This window comes from Danio rerio, chromosome 8, assembly GCF_052040795.2.
Source record: "Danio rerio strain M-AB ecotype USA chromosome 8, GRCz13ab, whole genome shotgun sequence".
Classification (NCBI taxonomy): Eukaryota; Metazoa; Chordata; class Actinopteri; order Cypriniformes; family Danionidae; genus Danio; species Danio rerio.
Genome location: NC_141028.1, coordinates 55,230,228 through 55,247,553, shown reverse-complemented (window position 1 = coordinate 55,247,553; position 17,326 = coordinate 55,230,228). Strand labels below are relative to the sequence as shown.

General features: G+C 39.4%; 1 protein-coding gene across 2 annotated transcripts in view; it reads right to left on the bottom strand.

The window, feature by feature from the left end:
* Positions 1-14,072, bottom strand: part of plod1a (procollagen-lysine, 2-oxoglutarate 5-dioxygenase 1a) — a 46,053-nt gene extending 31,981 nt beyond the window's left edge. The window contains exons 1-4 of one of the 2 annotated variants that reach the window (XR_015497271.1): positions 13,869-14,072; positions 13,071-13,162; positions 10,486-10,619; positions 8,976-9,139 (exon numbers count right to left, since the gene is read on the bottom strand). Coding sequence is in view for 1 of the 2 variants with exons in the window: in NM_001077742.2 (NP_001071210.2) it covers positions 8,976-9,139; positions 10,486-10,619; positions 13,071-13,162; positions 13,869-13,953 (475 nt within the window). In the remaining variant the exon portion in view is untranslated. The remainder of the gene's footprint in view (positions 1-8,975; positions 9,140-10,485; positions 10,620-13,070; positions 13,163-13,868) is intronic. The other variant, NM_001077742.2, reaches the window with a different exon arrangement.
* Between the last annotated feature and the right edge of the window lie 3,254 nt (positions 14,073-17,326).

The window sequence follows — 17,326 nt, the reverse complement described above, 5'->3', positions numbered from 1 at the left end:
ATATAATTAATTATATTATATTAGATTTAGGTTGTGACAACAGGTGGCTAAAATTCAATGTCTAGCCAGCATCTAATGACAACATTATTTTGATGCCCAGTAGCGACGGTGATTTTAAGTTGTGTTGGAAAGTGACCAAAATCCAACGTTGAGCCAACATCTTAAACCAAAGTCATATTGACGTCAAATATTGGCATTAATTCATTGGGTACGGCAACCAAAATTTAGGTCTGATAGACATCATAGTGGTAACAACCACACAACGTCAAGCTGTAACATCATTAGATATTAATATTTGGTTAATTTTAGGTTGGACATTGGGTTTTGATGTCAACTTGATTTTCAATTCCAAACAAAATGCAATGTCCATTTTGGGGTACAACGTCAATCTGATGTCATGTTGACGTCCTGTGCCTGCTGGAAAGTTCAAAAATATATGAAATGTTTCTCAAAATAAAATATATTGTATTCAAAGGGAAAAAAGTTTTTGTTTTTTACCCAGACGTTTAAAAGGAATATTTATTAGAGCAGTAATCACAATACCATGAAACTGTGATATTTTTATCCAAGGTTATCATACCGTCAGAATCTTAAACTGGCCCATGTCTAATTCCAGCATTTGTTTTGCGCAGCGGATGCCCTTCCAGCTGCAAACCAGAACTGGGAAACCCCCATACACACTCGTACACTACGAACAATTTAGTTTAATTCACTTATAGCGTATGTCTTTGGACTGTGGGGGAAACCGGAGCTCCAAAAATATATCATATAGTATTTTTGTTCATATTGATGGATCCCTGTGAGCACGGATTGAAAAAGAAAAACACCTTTCCTTTTTTTAGTATATCATTGTAAATAAACCCTTTTAATAGTAAATCTGCCCTTGTAAAACATACAGTATGGTGCATGGTTCATGTCAAGTTGAGATTATATAAGATTAAATATAAAATAAGTCGAATGCACATGAACACCTTTAAAGTTGTAAATTAACTGGAAGCACATTTTTCTAAGTTTTTTCTGTCTAAGTTTGGGTTCAGTTTGAAAACTTGCCAGAGATAACGAATGTGGTCTCTGTACTGACGCTGCATTTGTTTTCATGATTTTTTATTATTATTTAAATTGTTGCATATTTATAATTTTATTTTTATATAATACATTTTATTGAAATAAATCCTGGGTGGCACGGAGGCTGAATGGTTATCACTATAGCCTCACAGCAAGAAGGTCGCTGGTTCAAATGCTGGCTGGGTCAGTTGGCATTTCTGTGTGGAGTTTGCATGTTTCTTCCTGGTGCTCCGGTTTCCCCCACAGTCTAAAGACATGTGCTATAGGTGAATTGGGACAAACTAAATTGTCCGTAGTGTATGAGTGTGTGTGAATGATTGTGTGAGGTTACTGGGTGGCATCCGCTGCGTAAAAACATATGCTGGAATAGTTAACTGATTATTCCGCTGTGGCAACCTCTGAAATAAAAACTAAGCAGAATGGAAATGAATAATTGAAAGGAATGGAATTTGCCTCAATCGCGTCTTCTGCAAATATTTCAGTCCAAACATTTCAACTCAAGCTGAAAATTCACAAAACATCCCGTGAGTATCTAGAGCAAGTGACACGGTGCTCTGCATTTTGTGTAAACCTGGCATAATACTAACACTCTTTTATTATGTCTATCTTTGTAAATATTTTTAGATAAATAAATACTTTGATTTTCTAACAATAACAGTCCCTTGGAACTGTTCTCTGAAAACAACTACTGCATACAACATTCATTAATGCCTAGTTCAGACTGCGTGATTTTAGCCCCGATTTTGGCCCACCGACAGGTTTTGAGAAATCGCCGACAAATGCATGAAATCACAGGCAAATCGCTGCTCGTGCACGTGAGTGGCAATCACACAGTATGAACTATCAAAGACGCGATCTGAGAGAATCGCCGATGAGTCGCCGATGCCTGCGAGATATTTGGCGTGCTAAATATCTGGAGCTGTCGGCGATTCAAATCATCTTGTGTGAAATGAGTTTTAACTGAAAATAACATCAGCGATCGCCTACAGCCAATGAGAGAGCAGCTTTCACTTGTGTGTGCGTGTGTTTATACCTGCTGCAGGCCAGCGGGAGGCTGGGGGAGAAGTTAAAAGTGCTCTTTTTCGGTTTATTTAGACCCACGAAATGGAGGAAAAACTAGTGGAGGTTTGACAGGACTCAGGAGCAACTGTGTCTGTTTGACGTTTTATACAGAAAGAAATTAGTTTATTATCAACGTTGAGGAAATGGCTAATTCCCTTTTAACCCAGGTGAGCAAACATGTACATGTTCTACCCCATTAAAGGCTTCTTTCTCATTATTGTCACCATCCTGCAGTTTGTCTCCATTCCCCTAGAGGTCCCCGTGTTTCCCCTCTGTATTTGTTCTTCCTCATGTGTTCTTGTTTACTTAATTTAGATCACCTGTGACTTGTTCCAGCCAGTGTATTTAAGTTGTCACTTTGTCTGTGTTCCTCACTCGGTGTTTGAGTCATCTCTTGTGAACTTGCCTTGCGTTTCCCTTGATCTCCTGAGCTACGTCTAGTAAGAGTGTTTTATTTTCCTTGTTGCTGACTGCATTAATTATCTGTTTGTTTTCTCCCCTCGTGGAGTTTTCTTTACATGTTTATTATACTGTTAGAGTATTTTGTATACCTCATTCTGAGAAGAACCTAAGTTGTCTGTTTTGCTACCTCATTTTTGAGAAGAACCTAAGTTGATATTTTTTTTAATAAATCCTTGTTTTCTGGATTCCCTCTTGGAGTGTTTTCGTTTGGGTCCAACACAACTTCCTCTGTGGCTTAGTGGTATACACATCGGTTTCCACACCAGAGACCCGGGTTCAAGGCCCGGTCGTGACAGAAACACCGAGTCAGACATGGACCCAGAGGCACTCAGTACCAAAGATCTGTTGGCAGTGATTGGCAGTCATGAAGCTTCGTTCCAGCGTCATGAAGAGGTTCTCCGTCGTCAAGAGGAGGTGATGACAAAACACTCAGAGCTCCTTGCTGATGTCACGTCGTCCATTCGGCAACTCTTTCAAAGCCTTCCTGGGGTTTCTTCTCCTGTTTCTCCTGCTGCACCACCCCTAAGTACCAACAGTGCTCCAGTAGCTGCTGCAGAGCCCAGACTTCCACCCCCCAAGCCATTCTCAGGAGATCCTAGTTCCTGTCAGGGATTTCTCACCCAGTGCTCTCTCACTTTTGAGCTTCAGCCCTCAAGTTTTCCCACTGACCGCTCAAAGATCGCTTATATTATCACCCTTCTGACTGACAAGGCATTGTCTTGGGCCTCTGCGGCATGGGAGTCCCAGCCTAGTTATTGCCAGTCATACACAGCCTTTGAGAAGGAATTCAAGAAGGTGTTCAATCACCCAGTTAGTGGACAGGAGGCTTCCAAACGTCTCCTTACTCTCCGTCAAGGTCCTCGCAGCGCTGCAGACTTCGCCATTGAATTTCGAACTATTGCAGCAGGTAGTGGATGGAATGACGAGGCCTTAAGAGTCTGCTTTCTGGGTGGATTAGCTGAATCCATTCAAGATGAGATGGCCACCCGGGAACCAGCCAAAGACCTAGAATCCCTTATTGATATGGCCATTCGCCTTGATATTCGCTTGAGAGAACGGAGAATGACTCGAGGCAGAGCATCCCAGTCCCAAACTCCTGTTCACAAACCTGCATCTCCAGTTCATGCTCCACCAGTCAGACTTCCCCCAGTCAATGAACAAGCTCCCGAGCCTCCAGAAGATATGCAGCTAGGTCGTTCCAGACTCTCTCCCAGTGAAAGGGACAGACGGATGAGGGAGCGACGATGCCTTTACTGTGGTATGTCTGGTCATTTTCGATCCACTTGTCCAGAACTGTCGGGAAACGAGGGTCCCCACCGAGTTACAGGAGGACTGTGATGGGGAAAATAAGAGTTCCTCCTGCCAACACCGTTCTAGCTCTCAAAGCTTTTTTGTCCTGGGAGAGTCATCAGTTCCCGGTCCAGGCAATGATCGATTCAGGGGCCGCAGGTAATTTCATAGATCTCTCCTTGGCCAAGAAACTTAAGATTCCTACCCACCTTCTCCCTCATCCCCAGTCAGTAACTGCTTTGGATGGTAGACCCCTTGAACCCGGCAAAGTAACTGAGGCCACTCAGTCCCTGAAGCTTACCATTGCTAAACACCAGCAGGAGGAGACTTTCTACCTTATTGACTCTCCCGAGTATCCGGTCATTCTAGGTCATCCCTGGTTGCACAGACATAATCCCCATATCAACTGGTCTACTGGTTCCATTCTAGATTGGAGTCCTTCATGTCACTTCACCTGTTTTACCCAGAGCCTCTCTGCCCCTCATCCCGAGCCTCAAGATTCTGTAGATCTGTCTCAAGTTCCCGCTGTCTATCATAAGTTTAGGGCAGTATTCAGTAAGTCTCGAGCCACCTCTTTACCACCTCACCGCCCATACGACTGTGCAATTGACCTTCTCCCCGGTTCCTCCCCTCCTAGAGGCAGAGTCTTCTCCCTATCTCCCCCTGAACAGGCTGCTATGAATGCTTACATCCAAGAGTCCCTGGCAACTGGCATCATCCGAGCCTCCACTTCCCCTGCTGGTGCTGGCTTTTTCTTTGTGGGGAAGAAGGATGGGGGGCTTAGGCCTTGTATCGATTACCGAGGTCTTAACAAGATAACCATTCGGAATCGATATCCCCTGCCTCTTATGGCTACTGCCTTTGAGCTGCTGCAGGGAGCTTCCATTTTTACCAAGCTCGACCTTCGCAATGCCTACCATCTGGTGCGGATACGGCAAGGAGATGAATGGAAGACTGCTTTTAACACCCCCACAGGCCACTATGAATACCTAGTGATGCCTTTCGGTCTTACCAATGCCCCTGCCGTGTTCCAGGCACTTATCAACGACGTCCTCCGAGACATGTTAAATATATTTGTATTCGTTTATCTGGACGATATACTTATATTTTCCAAGTCCATGGAGGAGCACGAGGGCCATGTCAGCAGGGTTCTCCAAAGACTCCTTGAAAATCATCTCTTTGTCAAGCCAGAAAAATGTGAGTTTCATGTTTCCCTGACTAAGTTTCTTGGGTACATTGTCACCCCTGGTCACCTGGAGATGGACCCTAGTAAGATTAAAGCTGTTCTCAACTGGCCTATTCCAACCACAGTAAAAGAGGTGCAACGGTTTGTGGGCTTTGCAAACTTTTACAGAAAGTTTATCAGGAATTTCAGCTCAGTTGTGGCTCCCTTGACAGCACTGACAAAGGGAGGAGGAGTCAAGATTGAATGGGGCCCTAAAGCAGCGGCTGCCTTCCAGGATCTCAAGGATCGATTCACCTCAGCTCCCATACTCTCTATCCCTAATCCAGACATACCTTTTATGGTAGAGGTGGATGCCTCAGATGTGGGTGTAGGAGCCATTTTATCACAGAGGAATGAGGATGGAAAACTACACCCCTGTGCTTTCATGTCACGTCGCCTGTCTAATGCTGAGCGCAACTACCACGTGGGGGACCGAGAGCTGCTTGCTGTTAAGTTGGCCTTGGAAGAATGGCGCCATTGGCTTGAGGGCGCTCGACATCCTTTCCAGGTACTTACAGACCATAAGAACCTAGAATATCTCCAGCAGGCCAAGCAACTGAACCCTCGGCAGGCTCGATGGTCTCTGTTTTTCAACAGATTTCAGTTCATCCTGACTTATAGACCCGGTTCCAAGAACCTTAAGCCTGATGCCTTGTCCCGAGCCTACTCTCCAGAGACACATGAAAAACCTGTTTCTTCTATTATTCCTAGTTCAAGGATTGTTGCCCCCCTCAGATGGGATCTGGAACAAGTGGTCCGTAAGGCTCAAACCAAAGAACCTGATCCAGGGAATGGACCGTTGGGGGCTCTATATGTCCCTCGAGCAGTGCGAGCTCAGGTCTTGCAGTGGGGTCATGAGTCTGTATTGACCTGCCACCCAGGTAGTTCCCGTACTTTAGAATTCCTCCGACGTCGCTTTTGGTGGCCTTCCATAAAGGAAGATGTTAAAGGTTATGTGGAGGCCTGCCAAGTATGTTGTCAGGGAAAATCATCACACCAGCGACCTCAGGGACTGCTCCATCCCTTACCTGTTCCCCACAGGCCTTGGTCACACCTTTCCCTGGATTTCATTACAGGACTTCCACTCTCCCAGGGCAACACGGTCATATTGGTTGTGGTGGACCGATTTTCCAAGGCTGCCCGGTTCATTCCTCTGCCCAAGTTGCCATCGGCTAAAGAGACTGCTGAGCTCATAATAAGCCATGTTTTCAGAGTCTTTGGCATTCCCCAAGACATTGTTTCTGACCGAGGTCCACAATTTCTGTCCAGATTCTGGGGGGCTTTTTGCAGACTCTTCGGAACCACTGCCAGCCTATCATCCGGGTTCCATCCTGAGTCTAATGGTCAGACAGAACGAGTTAACCAAGATTTGGAAACCACTCTACGGTGCATGGCAGCCAATAACCCCACCACTTGGTCATCTTACATAATGTGGGCTGAATATGCCCACAACACCCTCAAGTCCTCAGCCACCGGACTTTCCCCTTTTGAATGCCAATTTGGTTATACCCCTCCATTGTTTCCTGAGAAAGAGGTCCAAGTGGGAGTTCCCTCAGCCCAGCACTTTGTTCGACGCTGTCGACGAACCTGGAGGAGAGCTAGAAGCGCTCTCCTTCGAACCTCCCTGAGATACCAACATCAGGCTAATCGCCGTCGTCGAAGGCCTCCTACTTTCCGGGTTGGCCAGAGAGTCTGGTTGGCCACTAAGAACCTTCCACTCCGGGTTGAGTCGAGAAAATTGTCCCAGAGGTTCATCGGGCCATTTAGAATAGCCAGGAAAGTTAACCCTGTTTCTTATCGTTTGTATCTTCCTCGTTCACTTAGAATTAATCCCACATTTCATGTCTCTTTATTAAAACCTGTCTTGTCTTCTCCCTTTGCCCCCCCTCGCAGACCCCCTCCACCTCCCAGGATCATTGACGGCCAGCCAGCCTACACGGTCCACCGGATACTGGACTCCAGGAGGGTCCAGAACTCACTTCAGTATCTGGTTGACTGGGAGGGCTACGGGCCAAAAGAGCGCTCCTGGATTCCTGCCAAAGACATCCTGGACCCTAGTTTAATCCGGGAGTTTCATACCCAGAGGCCAGGGTGTTCTGGTAGGAACGTCAGGAGCCGTTCCTAAAGGAGGGGGTCCTGTCACCATCCTGCAGTTTGTCTCCATTCCCCTAGAGGTCCCCGTGTTTCCCCTCTGTATTTGTTCTTCCTCATGTGTTCTTGTTTACTTAATTTAGATCACCTGTGACTTGTTCCAGCCAGTGTATTTAAGTTGTCACTTTGTCTGTGTTCCTCACTCGGTGTTTGAGTCATCTCTTGTGAACTTGCCTTGCGTTTCCCTTGATCTCCTGAGCTACGTCTAGTAAGAGTGTTTTATTTTCCTTGTTGCTGACTGCATTAATTATCTGTTTGTTTTCTCCCCTCGTGGAGTTTTCTTTACATGTTTATTATACTGTTAGAGTATTTTGTATACCTCATTCTGAGAAGAACCTAAGTTGTCTGTTTTGCTACCTCATTTTTGAGAAGAACCTAAGTTGATATTTTTTTTAATAAATCCTTGTTTTCTGGATTCCCTCTTGGAGTGTTTTCGTTTGGGTCCAACACAACTTCCTCTGTGGCTTAGTGGTATACACATCGGTTTCCACACCAGAGACCCGGGTTCAAGGCCCGGTCGTGACAATTATGTAGTTAATAACAAAAGATATACGACGTGTTTTTGGCTGTGAGACGTAGTTTGGATGAACTTGTCGGCGATTTTTCCTATAGTAAAGTCATGCAATGTGAAAGTCCCTGTGGCCGATCCATCTTGCAGTGTAAACAAAGCAGCGACGAAACGCCAGCCCAGATAGTCATGCAGTGTGAAAACATCTGTGACACGACTACTTTGAAAATCATGCAGTCTGAACTCGGCATAACGCTCATTTAAGTATAAATAAAACATCTATCCACATGCGTCTGGTCTGATGCACGACAATCACCTTTTCCTGGTCACACTTATGGTTACACTTTAGCAAAAATTCACCACATTTACTTCTGGCGTATTACCTGCCTATTGATTAGATTGATGGCACTTATAAAGTATGATCTTATTTTGCATCCCCAGTCTTACCCAATACCAAACCCAACTACTACATACTAACTATTAATAAGCAGCTTAAATAAACTAAATAAACAAGTCCCTTTATTTATCAGGGAATGAACAGCCTACTTATCCAGCACATGTTTTACTCAGCGGATGCCCTTCCAGCTGCAACTAAGTACTGGGAAACACCCATACACTCTCATTCTCACACACACACACACACATATATACTATGGTCAAGTTAGCTTAATCAATTCACCTATAGCGCATGTCTTAGGACTTTAAGGAAAACTGGAGCAAACGGAGGAAACTCCGGAAAAATAAAGTGTGACCAAAAGTATTGCATTTACCAGTATTTTTGTAGAAAACTCCTCCATCTGATGGGATTTAAATTAATCCGGCATTATAATTACGACTACGTAAATGTAATGTAAATGTACTAAAAAAAATTTAATGCATCAATACATCCCACCGTGAGGTTTATGTATAGACCGTTTTGATGGATGTAAAACAATAACAGTGGTCCTAATGTATTGCCTGTATTTTATTTTTAATTTCCCTAGCTTACAAGAATCCAATAAGGTCCACATATTGATAAATGATGCTATGGGAGCTTTATTAACATTAAGATATGGTTAAATTGCCTCTTGCTACGGTTATGAAATAGTTTGGCAACAAGCAGGAAATGTGGGCCATTGATATCGCCACGTTAAAATGCATAACATTTAATGTGAATGCAAAACGTTCAACGGTCAACAAAAAATGCTGAAAAAGAAAGAGAGAAATACTCGCCTCCTGCTCCAAGAAACCTCTTCCCTTCCCTGACATGAGGATGTTTGTCCTCTAGGTGACGGTCCGGCCAGATCAGAGTCTCGGCGGAGAACACTACTTTGTGTTTGGCCTGCTGAAACTTCTTCAGCAGCTCTTTGGGACCAGACGAAAAAATCACGTCATAGCTGTGGAAAGACATAAACAAACGTTAATAATCAACTCTTATGATTGAAAGAGCACACACAATAGCCCCTTTCACACAGTGATACCGGTAAGAATATGGAAAATTTCCGGAACGACTTTACCGGTAAATTCAAAAAAGTGCTGTTCACACAGGCGAGGACGTTACGGAATTTTTCCGGAAAAGAGCATTCACACATCCATTCCAAAATACCGTTAAATTCTGACATCATTAACCAGAAATGACCTCTAAACGGCTGCCCTTGTGTTTGTAAACATTTGACTACAGCACAAACTCTTTGGATGGATCAGTACTGTGAACAACTTCGATGAAAACATATCGAGAAACACTTTCGCATGTCGAGATGTACATGATATGTGTGTGTGCCCATGGGCTGTTTCATGGGCACACGCAAAGCTTGAAGGTAAACAAACAACGGCTTATCATAAGCATCTTATCGATAATTAATTACACGGTTGGCATTAAGATGAACATATAAACGTGATCTGACTAATTTCTAGCAGCTAAATGTGTCTGGAAAAATATTCTAAGGCTTTTATTCTCAAAAACCGCGCGGATGTGAATGCGTCTGAATGTTCTGATTGGCTAAAGCAGACATCTTACGTCAGCACATTCTAGACGTGCACGCGCTCTTTCCGGCAATCTTCCTTCTGCATTCACACAGCGCAGCATTCCGGCAAATTACCAGTAATGTTACAACTTCTCTTTCCGGAAAATAGCCCGAACTAATTTACCGGTATTTTCAAAAAGGACCTGTTCACACATACAACCTTTCCGGAAAATTGCCGGTAATTTTCCGGAAAGGTCTGTGTGTGTGAAAGGGGCTAATATCAGTATTATTAGCCCCTTTTGAATTTTTTTTTTTTTTTTTTTTTACCAAATGATGTTTAACAGAGCAAGGAAATTTTCACAGTATGTCTGATAATATTTTTTCTTCTGGAGAAAGTATTTTTTGTTTTATTTTGGCTAGATTAAAAGCAGTTTTTTTTTTTAATATATTTTAAGGTCAAAATTATAAGCTATATTTTTTTGACTGTCTACAGAAAAAAACATTGTTATACAACAACTTGCCTAATTACCCAAAACTGCCTAATTAACCTAGTTAAGCCTTTAAATGTCACTTTAAGCTATAGAGAAGTGTTTTGAAAATATCTAGTAAAATATTATTTACTGTCATCATGACAAAGATAAAATAAATTAAAACTATAATGTTTAGAAATGTGTTGAAAAAATCTTCTCTCTGTTAAACAGAAATTGGGGAAAAAATAAGCAGGGGGCTAATAATTCTGACTTCAACTGTATGTATTTAGTTATGATGGACATAACTACCTATCCACAAAAAGAATGACTTTTTTCTCTTCCTGGATGTCCTCCAGTGCAGATTTCAGCAGGCGCACTTTCTGTCCTCCACCTGGAGCTGTCATGTAATCTCCACCTCTCCATGTTTCACCTCGTCCGAGAACCTAATAAAACACCACAGGAATGTCAAGCATCAGTTTGCAGTTTATAGACCGGAAACTGCAATTTAAAAGGTGCATCTCACATTTTTTTTTTTGTGTAATTAATTTAATTCATCTTTATTTCTATAGCGCTTTTACAATGTAGATTGTGTCAAAGCAGCTTAACATAAAAGTTCTAGTCAATTAAAACTGTGTTAGTCCAGTTTTCAGAGTTTAGTTCAGTTCAGTTTAAATTTAACTGCTGAAAGTCCAAACACTGAAGAGCAAATCCATCAATAAGTAGCTCCACGAGTCCCAAAGTAAGCAAGCCAGTGGTGACAGTGCCGAGAAACAAAACTTTACCAGTTGACGAACTGACCTCGAAAGAAACCAGGATCAGTTGGGCATGACCATTTCTCCTCAGGCCAAACTTCTTAATAAAAAACTACAATACTATTTCAAAGATACTTGATCATCTTGGTGATATTTGATGTAATGAATTTTATTAAACAAAATAACTGTGATTGGATGATAATGGATTATTACTGTAAATGACTAAATGACTACTTTTAAACTAAAAGTAGGAGTAGTTAATCATCTCCGAATTAATAGTATAATTATAATCATTACTAAATAAATAGCTCAAAGATAAAAATGAGATTTCGAGCATCAAAAAAATGTATAATTATTAATATACGTTGGAATGTGTCCTGATTAATGTGCCTCTTAAGAACGAAAATGTAATTCAGAGTAACAATATGCCATAAAAACAAATTGTCAGGCATATTAACAACAAAAATCACTTGGTAACATATTAGACTCTTTTTTCCTTAAAAGAAATAAGGAGTAATTTATTGTGGTTTTAAATTGTTATACTTTGTTAGTTTCTTTATTCCTTCAAACAACTAGATTCAGCCCACTTGTCAACCTAAAAAAGTTGAATTTCATAATAAATCTTAGGATTTTTCCATAGTCACTGAGTAATTTGCCTTGGGTAAAGAGACATTAACCCTATCAAAGGAAATGTTATAGGCTATTAAACCTAATGTAATTCCCTTTAGATCAGTGGTTCTCAAAGTGGAGGTTGTGTCCCCCCAAGGGGTCGCGGGACAATAAAGTGGGGTCGTCTAGTGATTTGCAAAAATCTATTTATTTTTATTAAACCATAAGAATTACCTATAAGAATTACCAAAATTTATTCATAACCTACTGAAAAGAAAAAAGAGTAATTTATAGTTACTCTATACTACTGTATATAGTTACTATAATAGCTTATAGTTACTACTTTTATTGGATTGTGACCCCTGGGGTAATTACATAATATTAAAGACACAGCAATAGCGTCAGACGCAGGAGATTGATTTTATAACACCAGGTTAAACTTTCTGGCACATTTACAACACTCACATACATAAAAAAAATGTACGAAAAATAGTGTGCACCATTGCATGCAAGGATTCTGTATTTATAACCACCTCAGAGGATATTGGGGGTCGCGAGTCACAGGCATTGTTATTTTGGGGGTCGCGGGCTGAAAAGTTTGGGAACCCCTGCTTAAATTAAAACTTACTAGCTTTTGTACATTTTCAATGTAAAAGGTTTACCAAAAATGTCAGAGACACATATTTTAAATGGATAGTTCACCTAAAAATGAAAACCGACTCACTCTAGGTGATTGCAAACATTTATGCGCTTCTTTATTCTGTTAAAAACAAAAATAGACATTTTGTAGAATGTTGGAAACAAGTCACTGACTTCCATAATAGCAAGAAAAAACACTATGGAGCTCAAATGGTTTCAGTTTCGGCATGGTGGCTTAGTGGTTAGCACTGTCGCCTCACAACAAGAAGGTCTCTGGTTTAAGTCCTGACTGGACCATTTGGCATTTCTTTGAGGAGTTTGCATGTTCTCTTTGTGTTGGTTTCCTCGGGGTGCTCCAATTTCCCCCACAGTCCAAAAACAAAAGCTATAGGTGAATTGAATAAACTAAATTGTCCGTAATGTATGAGTGTGTGTGGATGAGGGTGTATGGATGTTTTCCAGTACTGGTTTGCAGCTGGAAGAGCATCCGCTGCGTAAAACATAAGCTGGAAATGGGCATAGGTCAATTGGATGAACTTAATAGACCATAGTGTGTGAATGTGAGTGTGACTTGCTGTTTCCCAGTGCTGGAGAGCATTCGCTGCATAAAACATAGGCTGAAGGTGGTTCATTCTGCTGTGATGACCCCTTATAAATAAGGAACTAAGCCGAGGAAAAATTAATGAATGAATTGTTTCAGTATTCTTAAAAATATCTTCTTTTCAGATTAGTAGAGGAGATAAATCCAAAAAAAAACAAGTAGAGGATGAATACTAAATAATGAATTTACTAATTGCATTTTTTTTGTGTGAATTATTATCCCTTTACAATTCCACTAATACATAATGGTTAATTCATTATTAACTTGCTAAAAAGAGAGCAAAAGTCCCGCACCTTGATGGTGTAATTGAAGTGTTTAGCAGATCTCAAAAACCGTCTGAACCCATCAGTCTCCTGCGTGGCTACAGTGAGCACCAGAAGATCTCCTGAAAACACACAAAACAGTGTTAATATTATAGAAAGACAAACGTCAAACTTCTCCACAGCTGCTCAGCTCCTCTGCCTACGTGCTGGAAGAGCTCATCCCAATGGGTTGCGATCCCACATCCCACTCCTATCATCTGAGGATCCGACAGGAACTCCGTGCACATCTGGAATATTCGCTTACTCTCACAGCACGTAAACCTGATGGTTATATAATGAAATAACGAAACAAATAAATCTGCGTCGATTGTGAATCATTTATGCGAAGATGTTTTCTGTCATATAGTCTTTTTTCCTCTTTTTTAGCAGTGCCATCAACCCGCATTCCTGACAACCTGAACAATATCTGGCAAGAACTAACGCGTAGGTACGATGTAACAATTGTCTCGTTGTCCTCACATGGTGCATGTTCACTTCGAATTTCACAGGTTTTGTCGCTTTTTTAAAAGTTTAAGACTTTTTTGTTGTGTTAAGCGTAATTTTGTTGTCGTTTGTCAACATTAACCGTGAAGAGACCCGCACTGATTTCTCCACGTCAGCGGCGTGAGTTTGTGTCCATTTAACGACTTGCTAACTTTACCTAGCGCCCCGTGTTTGCAACGATTAAGCAGTGAATTACATTAAAACTGCAGCAGCGACTTTACAATATCGCGAACAGAAAGTGGTGCGGTTTACCTAAAACTGTGATAACCAAAATCAAAGCCTTACCCTCGGGGATCGAGCCCTGCTGATTACAGTGCAGCGGGGGAAAAGACGCAAACAAACACGCGAGAAAAGCCAGAACTCCTCTCATATTCGGACCCGTTATTCTTCAGAGCTGTTTACAGTAACGGCGACTGATGAAATAAGGCCTTTCCTCGAGAGAAAGTTAGTTATACATTCCAGTTCAAGCACAGCCTGCCCACTTCTGCTTTTCCCCACCCCTGCATGCCTGACCACACGTAGCCCACAGAAAGAGACAGTTTTACAAGATTCAGTCTATAAATTCATCACAGAACTTATGGGTTTGTTTGTTTTGTTTTCTTACGTTTATTTGTCCGAGAGAAATAAACATTTACACCATCATTTTCATTTATTTTTTTCATGTTGTGTCCCTAAAAATGTAACAGCTAAAATCTGCTGGGTTGGGAAAAGTAACGAGCAATTCCAGCGTTATGGATGTGACATTTGCAGTAGAAACTCAACATATAAAATTACATAGTAAGTATATGTTAACATTATGTTGAAACATCTGTTTATATTTTGCAGAACAACTGACCACAGAGTTAAGGGACCAGAAAATATCAATCTGTAAACATGTTTTATACTTTAAATGAGGAAAATAAACAGGCGTTATGGATGTGACAAAAAAGTCTGCAGGTTAACAGTCTACATCATGCTTTGTAGAAATTCTGTAAAATAAACTGTGCAACCCAAAAGAAGCAATGATAATCAAAAGAAGAAGAGTTGGCTCACTATAAAACAAAAATGATTGATTTTATTTCATTTCATGTTGTCACATTTATGAGGAAAAAGCTTTGTTATGGATGTGACATCTCTCTGTTATGGATGTGAAATTGCCACTTGAGTGTTTTGGTAGATCAAATAGAATACAGATGAATTTTTGAATATTTTTTTTAAAGTACTGTAAAATACTTGCTTACACACACACACACACACACAAAAACATAAACTGTTTCCGTATTTTGGTGAAAACTTAATTTTTTTTCATGGCAAGTTTGACATTTGGACATTCTAGCAGAAATGTACATTATCTATTTCCATGAAGTAAAAACATTAATACAGTGAATAATAAGTATTTAATTCCAAATATTTCTAAAATACACTGATGGTTGACTTCTGCGAGTTGTTCTGTAAAGGAATATGTCATTAATTTTTTTCTCTGATTTTTATCTTTAATAAAAACACTTTACAAATGTACAAACCCTGTCATTGTCCTTGCCCTCAGCCCAAGTGAATCTATAGCTTTAATAGTTTTGTTGTGCTAAAAAACTGTTATTTAGGGAGGAAAAAAAACTTCAGAACTAGATGTTTAAGTTGTTATCATTCACATCAATTAATTAAAAACATGAAATTATAAATACATTCTCCAAATTAATACAACAAATTAGGCATGGGACGGTAGCTGTTTTCAAGATATACTGCAGTTTGAAAAAGTCAAGGTTTTAAAACCTCCAAAATCTTCTGCTATACCGTTCCTACAGTATATGTAAGGTTTTTTTATGTTTTTTATGTTTTGTTTTAAGCTTTTTAGAACAGTAAAAGATATCAAAGATGCCATTTTAAATTGTAATGCAATCTGTGTTTTGGAAACTAATGAAGACAACAGAAGTCAATGATTCATTAGAATTACTTAGCCTGAGATGATTACTGCTCCAAAATATTAGAAAAGTTTCTTAAAATTAAATATTTTGTGTTCAAAGTGGAAAAAAAGGTTTTGTGTTTGACCCAGACATTTAAAAAGAATATAATTTAGAGTAATCCCAATACCGTGAAACCATGATATTGTTTATCCAAGGTTATCATCCCGTCAGAATCTTATACCAACCTATGCCTACTACAAATATATAATACAAATAAATTTACAATTGTCCTCTTGTTTCTGTTATACATCTTTAACTCTGAGAAAGTGGCATCATTTGATGAAGGAGAAGCTAACAGTGATCAAGGATGCGTTCTTTCATTGAATGGTATGATTTTTTAAGGACGACAAGCGTCTGTCAGGCCCTGTCACATTTTTTTATAATTGAAAATGTACGTTTCTGGTAGAATGTCCCATATATTACAATCTTAGTCACCTAAAAGGTAACTAAATGTGTTACTTGGTTAATTTAAAAAAGGAAAGTAATGTGAAAGTTGTGTTATGTTTGCGTAATTTTGTTAAAAGATTAAGGTAGGCTTAACATTTTTATATTTTTACCTATTCTGATCCTAACCCAACAGTGAGGTCAAATATGGACAAATCCAACAGCTGTTTTTTTTATTTATTTTTTATTTAACTTGTTAAAAGATCCATGCAGTTTTAACCCACCTCTTGGGTTTGATAATAGTTGGCTCAGTGTTGGGTTAATGCATTTTTAAGGATTAAACAACTGAACCTGAAACACCTTATTATGTTATGGGAAAGTTATTTTTGAATGTAATGCATTAAAATGTTGAGTTACTCCCTCGATAAGTAACTAGTTGCAATACTTAGTTGTTTTTTACAGTAAGTAATGCATTACGTTACTTTTGGGTTACTTTTGCATTACTTTTTCAGACCTGGCTGAGCTTGATGTCTTTCAGAACTTGTTTTTTTTTTTCTCTTTCTTTTATTAATAGAGGAGCTCTGCAATTAACAAAATACTTTGTAACTGACACACTTTACCTTCAAAAAACACATCAAAATTTATTTTCTGATAATGTTATCTGAGAACTTCCTTACCCCAGAGCTATGCATGCTGTAAATATAGATTATTTTGTTTATTAGATCAATTGTTATTAAAGTTTAAAGCATTTTGTTTGCTACTTTTGTACTATTTGTCTTAAGTAAAATCATTGTCCATTATTTAGACAATCCCCTTTTCCTTTTCTTCGATGTGTTCAAAATAATGAACACAATCTCTCATTGACTGCATGATTAATTGTGAGAACTTTAATTTTAATGCAGCAATTACTTTTTAAAATCTAATTAATTAAAGTAAAAAGTAACTCATGTTACATTTTTAAAAAGGAACTCAATTATTATTGCTTATTTTTTAAGTAATGCGTTTAACTTTACTCGTTATGAGCAACTCATACAGTCCCCTACAGACCTTGAAATTAATATAAAAAATGAAAGCATTTTGTCACTTAAGTGTATAGATATAATAAAAAAATATATAATACAAAATGCTTATACTTTTGACTATTGTAAACCATTTTTATTGTTAAATTTTAACATTAACAACATTGGTACAAAAAGATATATATATATATATATATATATATATATATATATATATATATATATATATATATATATATATATAGTCGGTACGGAATAACATTCAGACCCCTTTACATTTTTCACTCTTTGTTATATTGCAGCCATTTGCTGAAATCATTTAAGTTTCATATTTCCCAAATGATGTTTAACAGAGCAAGGAAATTTTCACAGTATGTCTGATAATATTTTTTCTTCTGGA